At 40.8% G+C, this 18,565-nt stretch overlaps 5 protein-coding genes across 5 annotated transcripts; all 5 read left to right on the top strand.

Annotated features, from left to right (window-relative positions):
* Positions 1 to 1,003: 1,003 nt before the first annotated feature.
* Positions 1,004 to 2,107, top strand: LOC111662231 (claudin-4-like). Its single transcript, XM_023416026.2, has one exon. The coding sequence runs from the start codon at positions 1,111 to 1,113 to the stop codon at positions 1,732 to 1,734; it is 624 nt and encodes a 207-aa protein (XP_023271794.1). The 5' UTR covers positions 1,004 to 1,110; the 3' UTR covers positions 1,735 to 2,107.
* A 2,052-nt stretch (positions 2,108 to 4,159) lies between these two features.
* LOC111662229 (claudin-4-like) lies at positions 4,160 to 5,973 on the top strand. Its single transcript, XM_023416024.2, has one exon. It carries the CDS (start codon positions 4,567 to 4,569, stop codon positions 5,200 to 5,202), a length of 636 nt encoding a protein of 211 aa, XP_023271792.1. The 5' UTR covers positions 4,160 to 4,566; the 3' UTR covers positions 5,203 to 5,973.
* Positions 5,974 to 8,246: 2,273 nt separating this feature from the next.
* Positions 8,247 to 9,511, top strand: LOC111662226 (claudin-4-like). The gene has a single exon (XM_023416020.2). It carries the CDS (start codon positions 8,316 to 8,318, stop codon positions 9,075 to 9,077), a length of 762 nt encoding a protein of 253 aa, XP_023271788.1. The 5' UTR covers positions 8,247 to 8,315; the 3' UTR covers positions 9,078 to 9,511.
* A 921-nt stretch (positions 9,512 to 10,432) lies between these two features.
* On the top strand, positions 10,433 to 11,644 carry LOC111662230 (claudin-4-like). Its single transcript, XM_023416025.2, has one exon. The coding sequence runs from the start codon at positions 10,499 to 10,501 to the stop codon at positions 11,129 to 11,131; it is 633 nt and encodes a 210-aa protein (XP_023271793.1). The 5' UTR covers positions 10,433 to 10,498; the 3' UTR covers positions 11,132 to 11,644.
* Positions 11,645 to 15,174: 3,530 nt separating this feature from the next.
* LOC111662227 (claudin-4-like) lies at positions 15,175 to 16,600 on the top strand. The gene has a single exon (XM_023416021.2). The coding sequence runs from the start codon at positions 15,248 to 15,250 to the stop codon at positions 15,914 to 15,916; it is 669 nt and encodes a 222-aa protein (XP_023271789.1). The 5' UTR covers positions 15,175 to 15,247; the 3' UTR covers positions 15,917 to 16,600.
* The last annotated feature ends 1,965 nt before the right edge of the window (positions 16,601 to 18,565 follow it).

Genomic DNA, 18,565 nt, shown 5'->3' with positions numbered 1-18,565 from the left:
AATAAATACCTGAGGATACTGGGATTCATTAATACCAGAATGGTCTGAGCAGGGATCCAACCAGCTGCACTTTTCTATTTTATAGTTTAATAAAGTCACTTATTTATGACGAACAATATGAGAACTTTAACAATGTGCTGGTTGTGGGAGACAGTTATTCGACATATATAAGTCATTTTTTTAAAAAATGTTTGCAGTAGAAGTAGTAGTAGTAGTAGTTTTTCATAACATTGAGCCTGACTAAAATTCTGTGTATTTAATTCTAAAACCAAGAAACAGTGCAGTAAGGAAGAGAATGGTGTTGTTATACGCTTATTCTACACATTCAGATGGATACATATTTTCACTCGCACACCAGAAACTCCCTGAGCTGAGACCAAAGGTCAAATGTCGACAGACATTAGAAGCAAAATCCCAACAAGAACTTCTTTTGGTCGACAAAAAAACTAAACTTCAGATTGTTTTATGAGCAGCTTTTTTTCAGATCACAAATATGGAAACTATGGAAACGACAGGTAACTTGAAATAAGCATCGACTGTTTGTTTCAAGTTTCAGTTGGAAGAGCAATTTGCATTTTTAGGAAACTTTTTAAAGGAACTAAACAAAAGCAAAGTAATCAATCAAAGGGTTCCTCATTGTTCCGGAAAAGCTAACATTTAATGCACGCATGATTTTCAGCTGATATTCAAGCAATGTCATGTCACCTTAAATTACAAAAAACATTTTGGAAAACAGGACCAAATAAGATATAATGGCCTACATCATCATTTTGAGGGTGTGGCTGATGGTATTTTGTAAAATCTCAATACCTGTTAGTCACAGTGTGGCTGATCCACCTGTAACGATTACCTGGCTGAGACAAAAACTGACATGATGACACATGTCCAGGCAGGGAGTGGGGGTGGTGAGGGAGGTCATTACGTCACAGCTCTATGTGACAGTGTGTGTGTCTCAAGCCCCTCCTGGCTTAAGTGTATAAAAGACCTGCTCCAACCTTGCCCAAACATTAACTCTTGGGCATCAACCAAGCAAGATTTTACTGACTTCCAGAGACACAACTTTTGGACCTTTTTTTTTTTACATCTGAGCAAGAAGCTTTTTGAGGAAACATGGTGTCAGCCAGCTGTCAGATGTTGGGCACTGCCCTGTGCATTATTGGCTGGATTGGGGTTATCGTTACCTGCGCTCTGCCCCAGTGGAAAGTAACAGCCTTCATCGGCCAGAGCATCGTCACCGCTCAAACCACTTGGGAAGGCATCTGGATGAACTGTGTGATCCAGAGCACAGGCCAGATGCAGTGCAAGGTTTATGACTCCATGTTGGCCCTTTCCCGGGACCTCCAGGCTGCTCGTGCCCTCGTCATCATCTCTGTCCTGATTGGCATCGTCGGCATCCTCCTGTCCATGGCAGGGGGCAAGTGCACCAACTGCGTGGAGGACGAGAGCTCCAAAATCAAGATTGGCATAGCATCTGGAGTGGTCTTCATTGTTGCTGGTGTTTTGTGCCTGATCCCAGTGTCCTGGACAGCAAACACCACCATAAGGGACTTCTACAACCCACTAGTGCCCCAGGCTCAGAAGAGGGAGCTGGGAGTTTCACTCTTCATCGGCTGGGGGGCCTCAGCCCTCCTCATCATGGGAGGTGCGATCCTCTGTGCCAACTGTCCTCCCAAGGATAACTACTCTGCCAAGTACTCGGCTGCCCGCTCATCTGCACCCAAGGACTACGTCTGAGGAGAGAGAAGCCAAACGAGGAACCCAGAGACTGTAAAACGGACTTGAATCAAAGGCTTTGTGATCAATGATACTGATCCATATCGCCACATTTAGTATGATTTGAATTTCACACTGATGTCATGGAGCTCACAGTTTGGTTTGATGCTGTCATGTTGAGTTACTGCACTTCTGGATTTGTTTCGTCCGTGCCAAGAAGAAGAGATGTGAACCACACCCAGACAACTGATCCTGAGACAGAAAAGATCAACATTTAACATCATGATTACTTTGATGGATTTTCTTTTCCTTTTACATATCATTTCATTTTAAAATGTGTTTTATACTTGATTGTCTAAAACTGTAAATAAAGATTTTTTTTATCAATAGTGAATCATCATGTTTCGTGTGTCCTTTGAAATTATTACATACATATATCTTAAACTAAAATTGAGCCTTCAGAAAGAAGACGAGGTTTGGCTCTGATATACACAACAAATATAATTTAGCTGATTAATATCCAATTAGTAGTGATACAAAGTTCTACACATCAACTGGTCCCAAAATAAATCCTTATTATGATTGCCATTATCATTACTATACTCCTTTACTCATCAGCTCTGAATAATTTCCTTTTTGATGTTAGAAAAATTTGACTTTTTATTAAAAGTTATTTTATGATAAAACATAATCATTGAAAAAGCAATAAAAATAGACTCAATACAACAATATTACAATGTTGGTGGGAAAACAGTCTGTATGAAAAACATGTAATGAATATAGTCTCTCTCTCTCTCTCTCTCTCTCTCTCTCCCTCTGTCTCTCTCTCTCACACACACACATATATATATATATACATGTATACATATACATATACATGTTAGCTCTGAAATGGGAACTAAAGTTCTCTTAGCAATTTAGTGAAGCGCTTCCTGTCTAAGCGATGTCCTGTTCAACACTGCCCCCTGCTGTTAAAAAGAAACACACACACACACACACACACACACACACAGACATACACACACAAATCCTGCTGCTTCCTTTTCATTTCATTGTACTATGAACCAATATCTGTATTTTCATTTACAATTATGAGAATGTGGAAGTTGTCCTGGTTCCCCTTTTCTGGCAGATCTTGTGGTTTGTCTTCACGTCTGACTGAGCTTTTGCACTTGGGCTCAATGCTGCAGTTTTCAGAATATTTAGAAGCCTGTTCTTTATCACATGCTCATGTAGGTAACAGTATTTTTTAAATCAATCAATCTTAAATGTTGGTCGGAAAACAGTCTGTATGAAAAACATGTAATGAATATAGTCTCTCTCTCTCTCTCTCTTCCTCTGTCTCTCTCTCTCACACACACACACACATATATATATATATATATATATATATATATATATATACATACGTTGAAGAAGCATATGAAAGGAAAAAGCTCAGGTATGCAGAGTTAGGGGCAGAAGCAGAGCAGCGAGGATGGAAAGTTAGGATTTGTCCAGTGGAAGTAGGATGTAGAGGATTTGCAGCAAGGTCTGTTGTCTCTTTGGTGAGGGAGTTAGAAGCAAGTGGACAGAGTGTGAGGAAAATTGTAAAGGACATGTCAGATGAGGCAGCAAGATCCAGTCAGTGGATTTGGTAGAAGAAGTAATGGTAGCTGGGGGCCCAGCAGGGGGAGCACTTAGGATAGACAGACTCTTAGGAGAAGCAAGGAAGAAATCCAGGAAGAGGAAGTGTTTTTAAGTGGGGGTGTGGCCTGTTTGAGCCTCTTTGAGACCATGCGGTTAGTCCAGGTGAGGTGGCCTGTATTGTTTGTTTGTATTGAATTGGTTTGTAGTGTGTCTTTGGCTGTTTAGGTGAGTTTGATTGTTTGTGTAATGACTTGGGTTCAACTAAATTAACCTAAGCCACAGTGAGGGGCTGCTATCGGGATGCGTAGTTGATGCGTCGTCATGAGGTGGCTCCATATGATAAATCAAAACATCCGACTTGTGCTTCCGATTATGATGTATTTATTTACCGTGTAACAAAACAGCCTTTGGTCTTCACTCACATATGTTGTACCAATAACTAACATGAAAATAAACAAAAGGCTTAAACATTGGGCTCTAAACGGCGACGGTCAAAAACTGTGTGCTTCTCCCCGGTAAGCAACACACCTGAGGAGTAATTGCCTCCTCTTCTACTTATACATTTCATGTGTTGCCATTCAATACGCCACCTACTGTGGCAACCAGTGCATTACTCTAACACACACAAATACAAATGGCTCTAACAGTTTGTTTGTTTGTTTGTTTGATGTCTTGGAGAGTGGGGGAGTAGGGTAGGGTTCTGACTGAGCTGTTGCACTTGGGCTCAATGCTGCAGTTTTCAGAATATTTAGAAGCCTTTTCTTTATCACATGCTCATGTAGGTAACAGTATTTTTTTAAATCAAGTTTAATTGTTTTATAATTAGAATTAAACTACAATTAAACCATAATCAAACTTGAATCCATAATTGGCTATCCGTGTTGATGGACAAAGTTATTAAATGTTTCTTTTTTCTGGTGAAAGTGGGTTAGTTATTCATCCATCACATGCCTGAATAAATTCAGTTCCTGGATAAGGAACCAGTATTTTTTTTTGTATCTGACCTTGAAGCTTTGGATTTCTAGCAGGTCAGCACAACTAAAGGTCACTGGGTCTCTGTTTGTGTGTAAACTCCTTCCAGCCAATAGGAGCTGAGGACTGTGGTATCACATACCCTCATGTCTCTGTACCTTGTTCTCACACATCAGCCTATAAATATGAGCTCACACCACTCCACTCGTCTTTCTCTCTGGATTCTAACTTGTGAGGAGCAAAACCGCCGAGATGGTTTCTCAGGGGATTCAGATCATCGGCATTTCGATGGCTTTGATTGGCTGGTTCATGGTCATCGCGGTGTGCGCCTTGCCCATGTGGAAGGTCACCGCTTTCGTTGGCGCCAACATCATCACGGCTCAGACCATCTGGCAGGGCATGTGGATGAACTGTGTGGTGCAGAGCACGGGCCAGATGCAGTGCAAGGTGTACGACTCCATGCTGGCTCTGCCTCAGGACCTGCAGGCCGCCCGCGCCATGATCATCATCTCCATCCTGACTGGAATCTTTGGAGTGGTCTTGTCAATCGCTGGTGGGAAATGCACCAACTGCATCGAGGAGGAGCGGTCCAAGTCAAAGGCTTGCATCCTGGCTGGAATTTTGTTCATCGTCTCTGGGTTGCTCTGTCTCATTCCGGTCTCCTGGTCCGCCAACACCATCATCACCAACTTCTACAACCCGCTGCTGATCGAAGCTCAGAGGTACGAGCTAGGAGCGGCGCTGTATATCGGCTGGGCGGCCGCTGCACTGCTGCTGATGGGAGGGGGACTGCTGTGTTGGAACTGCCCGCCAAAACATGAACACCCCCACTATGTACCCACATTCACACCTGTGAAGTCAGCCTCCACATCAAGAGAATACGTATAAGATGGTTTGCCCCTCTACATGGACTCTCAAGTTCACAGGAATAGCAAGAGGGAAACTTCACAAACATATATTCACATGTGAAGTAAATATGGCATGAGTCCGACAAGCTGACCCATGAGGTTCTATTGCGGTTAGTGTTTCTCACGTTTTGTCTTTCAAAGCAGCAGTAACTAACGGCTGCATTCTGTTTAGCTGTGTCAGCGCCCTGGGACTGTGCATGCTGCTTGCCACATCTAAATGGAACAGCTGATGTTTTATAACTGATGTTACCACTGTGCTTTTCCTGCTTTTCTAATTCAAAACCAAAACAGGAACTTGGCTTATGATTATGTTTTATTTAAATATCTAAAATCTAAAACTGAAATAGCCTTTTGAAATTTTGCATTCACTGTACTCCTTGATGAATTACTAGGATTTGTATTGTGATGATAATTAATTTGTGTAAATATTTATTCAGATTGTTCCACAGTGTAACTATCTTGATCGTCATTTAATATATTAACAAATAATGACAGAATAAATATCGCTTCCTTCATGTAGAACTTAAGCTACTTAAGCAAGATGAGTGATTACATCTGCCTGAATAACAAAAGAGGGTGTAAGTAATTGCTCTCTTTGTAAAACACTGTGCTTAGCATTTTTATTTATTGTTCGTTTGCAAATTCCATATTTAGGTCTATGAACCTCTGAATGCTTAATATACTGTATCTGTGTTTGCTTGTGAAAGTTGTAATTTTCTATCACTGTAAATAAAGCACATTTGTAATGGAAGGTTATTGTTTGCCTCATATTATTCTATTCAACACCATGCAAGGAGCAGGTTAGATAAGCCATCAATACAATAGTTTCCAAAGGAAACAGGATGCATGCACATGTACATTAAATATCCATCTTTCTTATGTCAGTGTTCACTGCTAATGGGCTTCTTGTTTTTGAAAGAGGAAACATTTAACACAATTGTGCTTCTCAGTATGAATTATCCTCCAGTTAAATGCAGGAATGGAAACAGTATCTTATATATTTATAATTTCTCCTCCATGAAAAATTTAATTTAAGCTTTTAACAATCTGCTCTTTAAAGGTCTTTAAGGAGCCATCATGGGTTCTGTCCCCGTCATCAACAGATTTCACAAAACAACTTTAAATAACTTTCCTTACTGGACCTGAATGTGGAAATGATTGTTGGCACAGTATCAGGTTACTGATACTCACTGAGTAAGGCGTGTGAAAGTGTCACCAGTCTGTTTACACAACAAAGGTATCTATCATGGGATGTAGGAAGTGTTTTTGAAATGCAAATTCACAGTCTGAGTTTCATTTTATGCGACTGGCTTCATGTGTCTCATCACTCCATTAAGGTTTTCATTTGTCCACAGTGTGATTCTACCTCACACATTACTTTTTACTTTTTGCACATTTGCATTTGTAAATCTTTTGGCAGGACCACAACAGTAGGGCCCGTCCTATAATCTGGAAGGTTCCTGACTGAGTGAGTGACTGATCATATTTCCACAGTCAGCTGAGTGCCACGTCACTGGAAGTTTCTGGTGCAAACAGACTCTATAAAGGGGGTTTTTACAGCCTGCATTGTTATCAACTTAGCACATTGTTGCTTAATTTAAAGACTAACCGCCGTCTCCAGTGGTGTTGGTCGACCTAGCAACAGCACCAAACAAAAAGTCAGTCATTTTGACAATTTGCTGCACCTGCCTGGAGCGACTTCTTTTTCTTCTCTTTCAACTTTTCAGTTCAACCCTTGCTTCATAGCATGTTTTTCATCCATGTTTTTTATGCACTGATACACGGACTAGAGGTTGGGTCCATGTTTTATCTGATTCATCATGTTCTGATGTGGAGCGCCTGATTGACAACAACTGTTGCAATTATTTTACAAGTAAATATAGCCGAGACAACGCTGCAGTAATCAGGATTTGACCACAGGTGGTCCTAGGTTTATTATTATTACTACTTTATTGTAATTTTTGCTTTTTATTTATTTACTTCCACTTTGTACTAACTTTACTTGTTCATAAGGATTTCAGAAGTGTTGATCCATAAGAAGATATATTTGTGGTTTTAAGAACCAAAAACCATCTCAGTTTATTTTTACATCTCCTCTCTCAACAACAGGTCAGTGAGCCTGACTCTTTATTGAGTGATCCAATAAAAATACAGCAGATTTCAGGTAAACACTCAGAAAAACCAAATACTGCAAGGTTGGATGGTTGGTTCAGGTGGGCGGGGCTAGGGATATGGATGAGGATGGTACCTGCTTTGTTGTGACGTCACAAAGTTCTAGAAGTCCTGATGGCCGGTTTTAAGGCTCAGTTTCTGAATACACGCTGTGTGCATTTCTCTGTGGACTGAGGCTTTGATACTTTCACAGTATTAATATAGAACCTAGACCTGCTTTATAATCAAACAACACATGGACATCTACCTTTATACCATAAGGGAACTTTAAAAAAAATCTAACTTAGCCAGTGTTTCAAAAGCCTCTGCTCTGATTGTATTATAGAAACTGTGGTTGACAGCTGTAGTTCAACAGAATAATCAGAAGCACTTTTAACCTAAAGTGAAGTAAAGAAAAGCTTACAATTACCTGTCCTGTTCCTTTTAAAATAATAGCATGAACTTTATAGTGAAATAATCTCATTAGCATTTTGTGGTACTTCATCAGCTGTGTGTGGATGTTCAGTGTAATCTTAAACCACCACAATCACCACTACTCTCATTTCAAATTGGCACAGCAAAGAGCCTGTTTGACAAAACAACAACTATTCACAATTTGATTATTTGCAGCTTTGAGGTGGTTTCAGGACCTTTGAAGTCACTGATTTGTTGTATCTCCATCCAATTACCACATCCACCCTGCAGAAATAGTGCATTCGTTTTTTCGAGAACAAAAGGAAGAGTTAGTGTGAAAAGGGATGCCACTCCTCTCGCTCAGCAGGAATCTTGTTTGGCCAGAAGAACTCACCCGACGATGGGCCAGCCCACCTCCTATACGGTCTCTGACAAACAACAAGTCAGAGAGCTGTGTCACTCTGAAAAAAAAACGGACCTCTGCGCTGAAACACTTCTCTCTCCTGCCGCAGACAAAGCCTCTTCGCCATGGGGAGGATTGGCAAGGAAGTGGCAGGTCAGGTCATCAGCTTCATAGGCCTGATTGGAGTGGCGGTGACCTGCGGGATCCCCATGTGGAGAGTGACCACTTTCATCGGAGCCAACATCGTGACTGGCCAGATAGTGTGGGATGGTCTGTGGATGAACTGTGTGATGCAGAGCACGGGACAGATGCAGTGCAGCCTGAATGAGTCTGTGCTGAGGTTGTCCCCGGATCTGCAATCCGCCCGAGCTCTGGTCATCATCTCCCTCGTCTTCGGCTTCATCGGCTTCATGATCACCTTCATTGGAGCCAAGTGCACCGGCTGCCTGAATAAAGATTCATCAAAGGCCAAGGTGGTGATCATAGGCGGCTGTCTCATCATTCTTTCTGCCGTCCTGGTCCTGATCCCCGTCTGCTGGTCTGCAGCCATCACCATCTCAGACTTCGAGAGCCCCTTGACGGTCGAGACGCAGAAGAGGGAACTCGGAGCATCCATCTACATTGGCTGGGCCTCTGCTGTACTTCTTCTTATCGGTGGGATCATCTTAACCACGTCATGCCCTCCTCAAAAACCCATGTATGGATACCCAAGCTACCCACCAGCACCAATGTACCCATATGCAGGCCAAGTGGCAAACCCAGCAACATACGGTCCTGTCTACGCTCCCCCATCCAGCCGACCATATACAGGGACAGGGACAGGGACATATGTACCCAACAAACCGTATGCAGCACCAGCCGCATATTCCCCTGCACAGTACCTATAGAGACTGAGAGGACGCACAGAGGAGAAAAGACTGAAATTTCTGCCACGATGGCTTCAGGAACTTGTTGTGCCACTAGAAATCAAAAATTGCACCAAAATACACATTGTATTAATAGAGAATGGTATGTATTCCAATACATTGCTGGAATGTAAAAGTAATTCACTCACAAACAATCGTTGTGATCTTTGATTTTAATTAATCTTTTATAAAATGTTTTTCTTTTGGTTGATTTATTGACATAAGAGGAATATTGTGCCATCATGGCTTTGTGCATTGCTTTTCATGAGGAAGTTTCTCTTAATATATTTATTTCCTTGTTATACAGAGCATATTTTGTAAATAGTGATGATATGTGATGTGTCTGTTTTCTGTAAATGCCACTTTATTTTTGAGATTATTCAAATACTTTCAATAAAATGTTTGTAGTATATTCACTTGTCTGTCTGTGGAGTCATTATCGCAACATGTTTTATGATATATTGTCAAATATTATCTATAAAGATGAGCTCAGGCAAGGCAGAGCCCATCTGGTGATCGAGAAGCAGGGAATGGTAAATGGACTTGCACTTATACAGCGCCTTTCTAGTCTGACCACTCATAGCGCTTTGCAATACTTCACATCCACTCACATTCATACATCACACTCATACGCACAGTCATACACTGATGGAACAGCCATCAGGAGCAGTGTGGGGTTCAGTATCTTGCCCAAAGACACTTCGACATGCGGCCTGGATCGAACCACTGACCTTCTAAATAGTGGACGACCCGCTCTACCTCCTGAGCCGCAGCCGCCCTTTTATTGAATCTTAATCATGATCCCAGCTGTGAACCATAAACAGCTCTAAATGCGGTTTTTGTTGTGATCCAATCAACTGCAACATTGATCAGTGTGAGTACTTTCATTCTGACAGGAAAAAAAACCAAATCATTTCCTTGAATAGCTTCGTAAATATGTGGTGACGGTTACACGGAAGTCATGTGTAAAACTGTGATGGCCCCCTTCTGTCAACGTCTGACATCCGGTGATACTCCGCTTCCCATGTTGCTGCTGTTTTTGAAGCTGAAACCAGTGACCGGACCTGATCTTCCAGTAAACCTGTCCAATCAAAGGACGGCCACTGGCAGAGCATTGTTTGAATGAGGAATGTAGAGCCTCATTTACATAGAGTCCTTCAAGACTGATGTTCATCTCATCGATACTACTCCCTGTCACACTCTTGATAAGTTGAAGAATCTGGTTGGATGAGTAAGTCGTTCAACGCTCTGGGTTTCAGCTCAGAGGGTACGGCATTCTGACTCCACCTTCAAGATCGACGTCCTTATAACTGAGGAAAGTGTGCCACGGTCTTCACTCAACTTTACAACCTGAGCTAAGCTGACCTCCTGAAACCTCCAAGTGACTCAAACAAGACCTGATCATGGTGTCTATGGGACGACAGATGCTGGGCTTTGCCCTGGCCATCATCGGCTTCCTGGGGACCATCATTGTGTGTGCCCTGCCCATGTGGAAGGTCACGGCCTTTATTGGCGCCAACATTGTGACAGCGCAGGTCATCTGGGAAGGCTTATGGATGAACTGTGTAATGCAGAGCACAGGCCAGATGCAGTGCAAGATCTATGATTCTCTTCTGGCTCTGCCTCAGGACCTCCAGGCCGCCAGAGCTCTCGTGGTCGTCGCCATCATTGTCGCAGCCTTTGGGATCCTCCTGGGCATCGCTGGGGGAAAGTGCACCAACTTTTTGGAGGACAAAAATGCCAAGGCCAAGGTGGCCATCGCTGCTGGAATTGTCTTCATTTGTGCCGGAGTCCTCGTCCTCATCCCCGTCTGCTGGTCTGCCAACACCATCATCAGGGATTTCTACAACCCAGTCATAATCAACGCCCAGAGGAGAGAGCTGGGGGCTGCGCTCTACATCGGCTGGGGCACGGCTGCAATTCTCATCCTGGGTGGTGCCCTCCTCTGCAGCTCCTGCCCACCAAAGGAAAGCCCAGAGTATCCAGTCAAATACGCCGGCGCCAGGTCCGCAGCCACCAGCCGAGCCTACGTCTGAGAACGCCACTCTCCTGAGAAAGACTGCAAACTGTTTTACTTTTCTTGAGCAACCCTCCTTCAATGTGAGTTTGTGAAAGCGCCAAAAGTTTATGTCTCGCTTTTTTAAAAAGTGAGGCAGAGTGAGAACTGGTTTTCTGAGTAACTCAGAATTCTCTGGTGGAAGCGGGAGAGAGAGTGTTTCTTGAAAAATGAGAAGCACTTCACAGAGAGGTGGTGAGAAACTACAGTACAAACAAGAAAGTCTCCCGGCAGCATGATGACTGGACTGAATGAAAGCTGTTCTATATTAAGCTTGTTACAAAGCTCATTTTCCTCTGAATGTTTGGCAAATCTCAGCTGTGCTAGAAGGTTAATGGTGAGCAAAAGCTAGGAAAACTTGTACAGTACCACTAATATATTGTGAATTTCTTGTATAAAATAGATTACAAATATGTTTGTTTCATTGCAATGTCAAATGATTACTTTTGTTTATTGAAATCACTGATTTTTAATAAAACTTTTATCAACCTGATATTCATGTGTCTTTTAATTCATCCAGTGATGTTCAAAAAGGAGTTGGTCTGTTTTCTGTTGTTTATATTCACAAGATCGACTTAAAATAAATGCAGCAGTAGAATAAAGTAGGTCAGCAACAAGTAATAACATAGAGATTCATAAGAGATATGAGAAAATATTTCTTTAATACAATGATTATGTTTTTAGTAAGTTCAGGGTATAGGCAACTTTAAAATAAAAGAAATAAATAGTATAGTATATGTAATATTTGTGATCTCATATAATGAGTGGTGATTGTGAGCAGTAGCTTTGTAAGGGCTGTCTCTTTTGTACATGTTAGACTGAAACTATAAGTTTCTACTTTGTTTTGTCAAAAGCTGATGCTGCCTGTCAGAACGGAAACCAAGCTGTCTGTTTCTGACTGGTTGCATTTATTTGAGAAACACTTGTACTAACAAAGTGTAGTGACAGTCTATTTAAAACCATACAGTTTATTTGATCCCTTCATGCAGCCATCTAACTGGTTCAACCAGTTATACAGTGCGGCGTGCCCATCAATGCTTTTCCTTACAACTGGTAACTATGTGTTAGTTTGAATAAACTGAGAGGAGCTTTACACACATACCAACAGTACAATCTGAATTTAAAAAAAAAATCTGGTAATAAACATCTTTTATTACTGTACAACACTTGCTTCTCCCATAGAAATCCTGTCTCGTTAAAGTATGTTTCTAAATAACTAGACTCCAAAAGCAAATATGTTTTGAAGCAAATGTAACTTCTGGAACTTTGTGATGTCACAACAAAGCAGTCACTGCTCTCAGCCACGCCCCAAGCCCCGCCCACCTGGACCCACCATCTCACCTTGCAGGATTTGGTTTCTCTGAGTGTTGTTACCTGAAATCTGCTATATTTTTATTGGATCACTCAGAAACAGTCAGCCAATCAGAAGAGAGGCTCAGAGCCTTTAAACAGAACCATGAAAAGGTTCAATAACAGTGTAGTAACTACAAATGGATATTATTCTGCAGGATCTGATATTTTGGCAGAAAACAAAGACGTGTGAGAAGTTTTAGGTGACATGTTCAAATTAACAACATGCCCATGTTATAGAAAACATTATGTTTCCTACAATATGTATTTGCTGTTACACGTTAGTTGTAGACAGGGTTATATTTGTATTTGGATGTTGATTTTGTTTGTGTGTGTGCGTGTGCGTGTGTGTGTGTGTGTGTGTTTGGGCTCTGCACTGACGCACACTGGTGCTGAAATTCAACAATGACTGATGTATAATGATGAGGATAAGGATGGTGTTGTTCTTTCTGTTCCATGAAAAGACCAAGACCGACACCATCTCGTAACACTATGACTTCCCTTCTCTGTCTCTGACTCTCAGGCCCAACTGATGTCATGAATCTCAAAAATGTACACTTTACTTACATTTACTAAAGGTTTGCTTAGCTAGTTGGGCTCTGTAGTTTTTAACAAATCTTCTCAAACATGAATAAATTGTGCATTTATTTTCAGTGGTGAATTAATACATATTTAGCGCTTTGAGCATTTAAGGTGGCAGGTCAGTGTGTAACTCAAAATCATTTTCAGTATTCCCATTCATAATAATGAAGAAATATGTCACCCATATCAGTGTGGCTCACTGATATTATATCATATATATATAGATGTATATATCATTGTTATGTCATGTCACTTCCAATGTGAAAAGAGTTACACAGAAAATGTATCACTGTCCCAAGAAAACAAACCTTGGTTATTCCACATGGTCATTATTATGACGTCCCCTTAACCTAACCAAACCTTGACCAGAGCATTGTGACATCATAAATTCAGTTTATTTTACAATAGTGATTAGAAACGGAAGACTTCAGAAAAAAAGGTAGTTACACCTGATGTTTTTTATCTTCTACTTCGGATGAGTTGTTTACAAACACTTATGGTTTCACATCTAGGAAATGACCTCTGCATTTTCCCTCTGCTGTGAGTCACAACATGATGTCAGCACAGCATTGCAGGTTGTTTTACCGGTGTTGAACACACCCTGTTCTGTTTCTACTTTTGACCTGGTATCACATTCCTGAGCTGCCTGCTGCAATTACAGAGAGAGTATACTCACAGCTGTGAGATGAGGCAGCGGAGCAACGTCATCACACTCTAGTGCATCAGTGACCAAGCAGAGATGGAAAAACTGGTTTCGGTAAATGAATCATTTCAAAGTATTTTTCTACTTTCGGCATGAAATGCCATTCCTAACTAGGTTATACCTGGTCATATAATGTTTCAACAGTTAAATTTGCAAATGTAATATATGTATACTATGTATTTCCATACATGAAATATATTTACATATAAAATAAAAACATAAATGTAAAAATTATATGTGAAACCCATTAGAAATTTGATCTATTTCATGTATTGACATCTCTAGCACATACAAATATGTATGTTTATGTAAGTATGTTGATACTTTAAACATGTTTTACAGAAATATATATCCATCATGTCAATATACTGTATGTTTATATTACAAACAGTAGAGTCCAAAAGTCTGAGACCACTTTCCTAGAATGTGAAGATAGACATGTTTAATATTAATGAGAAATCAATAAGAAAAACATATATAAGCATATAGAATTTTTATATGTATGTTATTTTGATAAACTTGCATTTATAAATTAAATACATATCTTTAACATATGTGGTTGCAACATATTATACCATATAAAAAAACATCAGATGTTTTTAATATATGTACATATACGAATTTTACTGCGTATTTCATACATGTTATTAACTTATATCGTCATATGTTGTAATTGATATATATGGCAACATCACTCTTGATATAGGGACATATACAGGTATGTAATATATTACATTTCTGTATACTTCTTCCACCAGTGGACCTACATGAAGAGACAGACATTTACACTATCGCTTCTGAGGTTGGACTAGTCGGCACAGAACAACACGTTACGATTCTCTTAAAGCCAGACAGTTATAAAGCACAATATGAGATGATTTCTGTAGATATACATGTGCATATACGGTAAACCTCCAAAGTGCATTTCCTTTTATTCTTCATATTTGCGTATAATATTTCAGTGAGTTTAAGATGATACCTCTCCAAATATCTACAGTATGATTCACAACCAGGAGTGATTTATTCCCACTCACTCTCATCACATTGTGCACATAGACGTGTGTACATACAGAGACAGATCACTGTTTGCCTTGACTCATTTCATTCTCACAGTTTGCAGACTTGTGGCCTTGTCTTTTGTGTAATCACTGAATATACACTACCTACATTTGCAAGTTGGTGTCTTTTCTGTTACATACATCCTTTTCCTAGTTGAGAGTACAAACTAATCCTTGTGAAACACAATCTTCATATCCGTGCAGAAGAATAGTTGAAACCCCAACCTCCATTGTCCTTTCACACAAAGAATCCTGCATGGCTGGTCTTCTTTGGCAGGGCCTTTAATATGTCCTTAATAGTTTGGTTTTCACGCCTCCTATTCTTCATTCTCCTTCTGCCTCAGATGCACATTAACACCTGATCAGCTCTTGATATTGTCTCTGAGACGCTCAGAGAAAGGAGATGATGGCCTCCATGGGGATGCAGATGGCAGGCTGCGCTCTGGCCCTGTTAGGTTGGATTGGGTCGATCATTGTCTGCGCTTCACCCATGTGGCGGGTCTCTGCCTTCATTGGCAGCAACATTGTGACATCACAGATCATCTGGGAGGGCATCTGGATGAACTGCGTGGTCCAGAGCACAGGCCAGATGCAGTGTAAGGTGTACGACTCCATGCTGTCTCTGGGTGCAGACCTCCAGGCGGCCCGTGCTCTGACAGTGGCCTCCATCATCACAGGCATCGTAGGGCTCCTCATAACTTTCGCTGGCGGAAAATGCACCAACTTCATTCCAGAGGAGAGGGCCAAGGCGAGGGCCTCAGTGGCAGCAGGTGTGATTCTGATCATCAGTGGATTCCTCTGCCTCATCCCTGTGTCCTGGACTGCCAGCGTTATCATAAGGGACTTTTACAGCCCTCTGCTAGTGGACGCCCAGAAGAGAGAGCTCGGGGCCTCTCTTTACATCGGCTGGGGGGCCGGGGGACTGCTGGTCTTGGGAGGGGCGCTTCTGTGTGCCAATTGTCCCCCCAAGGAAGATAGGAACCACTCTGTGAACTACCTGCTGAACAAGTCAGGAGGATACAGCAAAGACGCCTCATTGCGAGCTTCTACACCATCAAAGACGTATATTTGAGCTCCTTAAAGAGGCAAATGGAAATCTGGATGATGATTGTCTGATTTTGTCTTCATGAAGTAAGAAAAGGACACGCACAGAAAACTCACAATGAAGGAAATATGCACATCGTCCTCATAAAGGAATCAAACTTTGGATGTATGAAGATTGCTTTAAATCTGAATGTCAGCCTCAGTGATGAAGTATATCTATATCAGGACTGTTTGAACTATAGAAACTCTGTTTTACATGTGGGAATATGGGAACTAATTTGTTTCAGCTGAAGAAAAGGTCTCTTTTTTTTGATATCTGTGATTCTATTTTTGCACAATAAATGAATTTTTTTTTCTTCTCTCACGCTTCTTGTTTATATACATTTCAAAAAATGCTCTCGTGGTTATTTAATCCAAACACTGGGGGAACCTGTTTGTCAGGTACTTACCACTGATCACTATCCAGGAAACAAACAGGGTGACTCAGGGACTTGGACTGCTGCTGGCTAACGTGTTTAGTAATGCATGACATTCTTGTTTTTGTTTTTTTTTCGTCCAACAGTACAGCACAAATATTCTGCCTCTGTAGGAAGGAAATAGATTGATTAATTAAAAGGTTGGTTTTTCCATAAAAGGCATGAATGTTAATAACAATCTCAAATTAAAGAGTTGGCTTTGATTTGTTTTTGAAAGATGTCAACACCAACAACAACATGGGAGTGTTGTATTTTCTCATGTTATTATGCTGCAGATCAGAGACAAGTGTGTGTGTGTGTGTGTGTGTGTGTGTGTGTGGGGAGTGGGGGGGGGGTCAAATGACTCAGATGTCACAGGAAGAGTCTGAAGAGCTTGAAATGTTCAAAACAACAAATTGCCCCACTAAGCATTCCTGCTTCTGTCTCACTGGTTTTGTTTCCTCTACAATGACTTTCTGTACTGTGAGTGCAACAGAGGGATAAAGATGGAGTATCTCCAAGGCCTACACTGATTCTTCCAACCAGTGACTTTAAGAGAAATTAAACATGTTGTTTGCCAAGGTGTTAATATTAATGTTACAATAATATTTGCAGTGTTTAACTTCTGTCTGGCTTGGATGTGGAGGTCAGACATGACTCCCACCTTTTCATTCTGTTAGTGGAGTAGTGAGACTTTACCTTGTAACATGTAAGACACATGTAAAAAGCTAAAAGGATGATACATCCCTCCAACACAAATGTTAAATCTGCAACACCGTGTAAACATTGGGATTTTAAAAAAAAAGTTGACGCCATTTCAACACTGACTACTCACAAACACCAGATCTACTTGTGAGCGTCGGTCTAAACTTAAATGGTATATTCAACAGTTATTCTGTATCAGAAGATGAGAGGTTCTCTTCAGTTCCTCTTCCCAGATTCCTCATCTCAACTCAAGTCATCGAGTCTTTTGTTACTGTGAGCAGATTAAACCTTGTCATTGTTTTTGATCTTTTGTGACATGCTGCTGCCTAGTGGCCATTTGCTTCCATAGATTTTTATCTTACAACATCTGTTACAGGAAACAACTTTTCAAATTTTTTTTCCCACAATCCCTTGTTGTAGATTGAAGTGAAAAGCCACACATGCCTGTGTGTTGAAATGATGCAGAAGAACAAATTTCAGTTTTATACAGTGAACAAAAATATAAACGTAACAGTTTTGTTTGGGCTCCCGTTTTTCATGAGTTGAAATTTATCAAGATAATCCGTCCACCTGACAGGTAAATCAAATCAAGATGCTGATTACACAGCATGATTACTGCGCAGGTGTGCCTCGGGCTGGTCGCAATAAAAGGCCACTCTAAAATGAGCAGGTTTATTTTGAAACTAGAATTACAGCCTTGCAGTTTTTGCCTCCAACAACAACCAAGTTTCAGGAAATATGGTCGCAATCAAGTTCCTGACTTACAGCTTGAGCGTTTTTGCAGAACAATATGATGTCACAGTGAAGTTTACCTTTGACCAATTGCAAAGCCTATAAAATGTCATCATTTGATTTTATCCTCATAGACATTTGATTTGAATTGTGTCATAATTAGTGTATGATTTCATGAACATGCTTTGTGAGATCACAGTGATATTTGACCTCTGAACAACAAATTCTCATCGGTTCACCCTTGAGTCCGATGAATGTTTGTGCCAGATGTAATCAAATTCCCTCTGGATGTTGATATGATATGATATATTGCATTCACAAGAACGTGAGATCACTGTCACTGACCGTTTCCCACAACAATCAAATCAGTTCATCTTTAATTCCAAGTTAATGTTTGTGCCAAATTTGAACCAATTCCCTCAAGGTGGTTTTAGATACAATATTCAAGAGGCCAAAACCGTGTTTCGTGAGGTCACAGCAACCTCGACCTTTGACCTTTGATGACCAAAGCCTAATCAGTTCATCTCTGAGGTCATGTGGACAATTTGTGCCAAATTTGAAGAAATTCCTTCAAAATGTTACTGAGATATTGCAGCATTAAAAGACATTTATTAGGTACTGAACTGTGTGACTTGTGGGGCTGCGGATCACAAAGTGAGTCAGTATCTGGTGTGACCACCATTTGCCTCATGGAGTGCAGCACATGTCCTTTGTACAGAGTTGATCAGTTGCCTGGGGAATTTTAGACTGCTCCTCTTCAATGGTTGTGCAAAGTTGCTGGATAT

The sequence above is a fragment of the Seriola lalandi genome, unplaced genomic scaffold (assembly GCF_002814215.2).
Source record: "Seriola lalandi dorsalis isolate HSWRI2012SDOR001 ecotype SW California unplaced genomic scaffold, Sedor1 jcf7180002054560, whole genome shotgun sequence".
Taxonomy (NCBI): Eukaryota; Metazoa; Chordata; class Actinopteri; order Carangiformes; family Carangidae; genus Seriola; species Seriola lalandi.
This window is presented reverse-complemented; position numbering and strand designations above follow the sequence as displayed.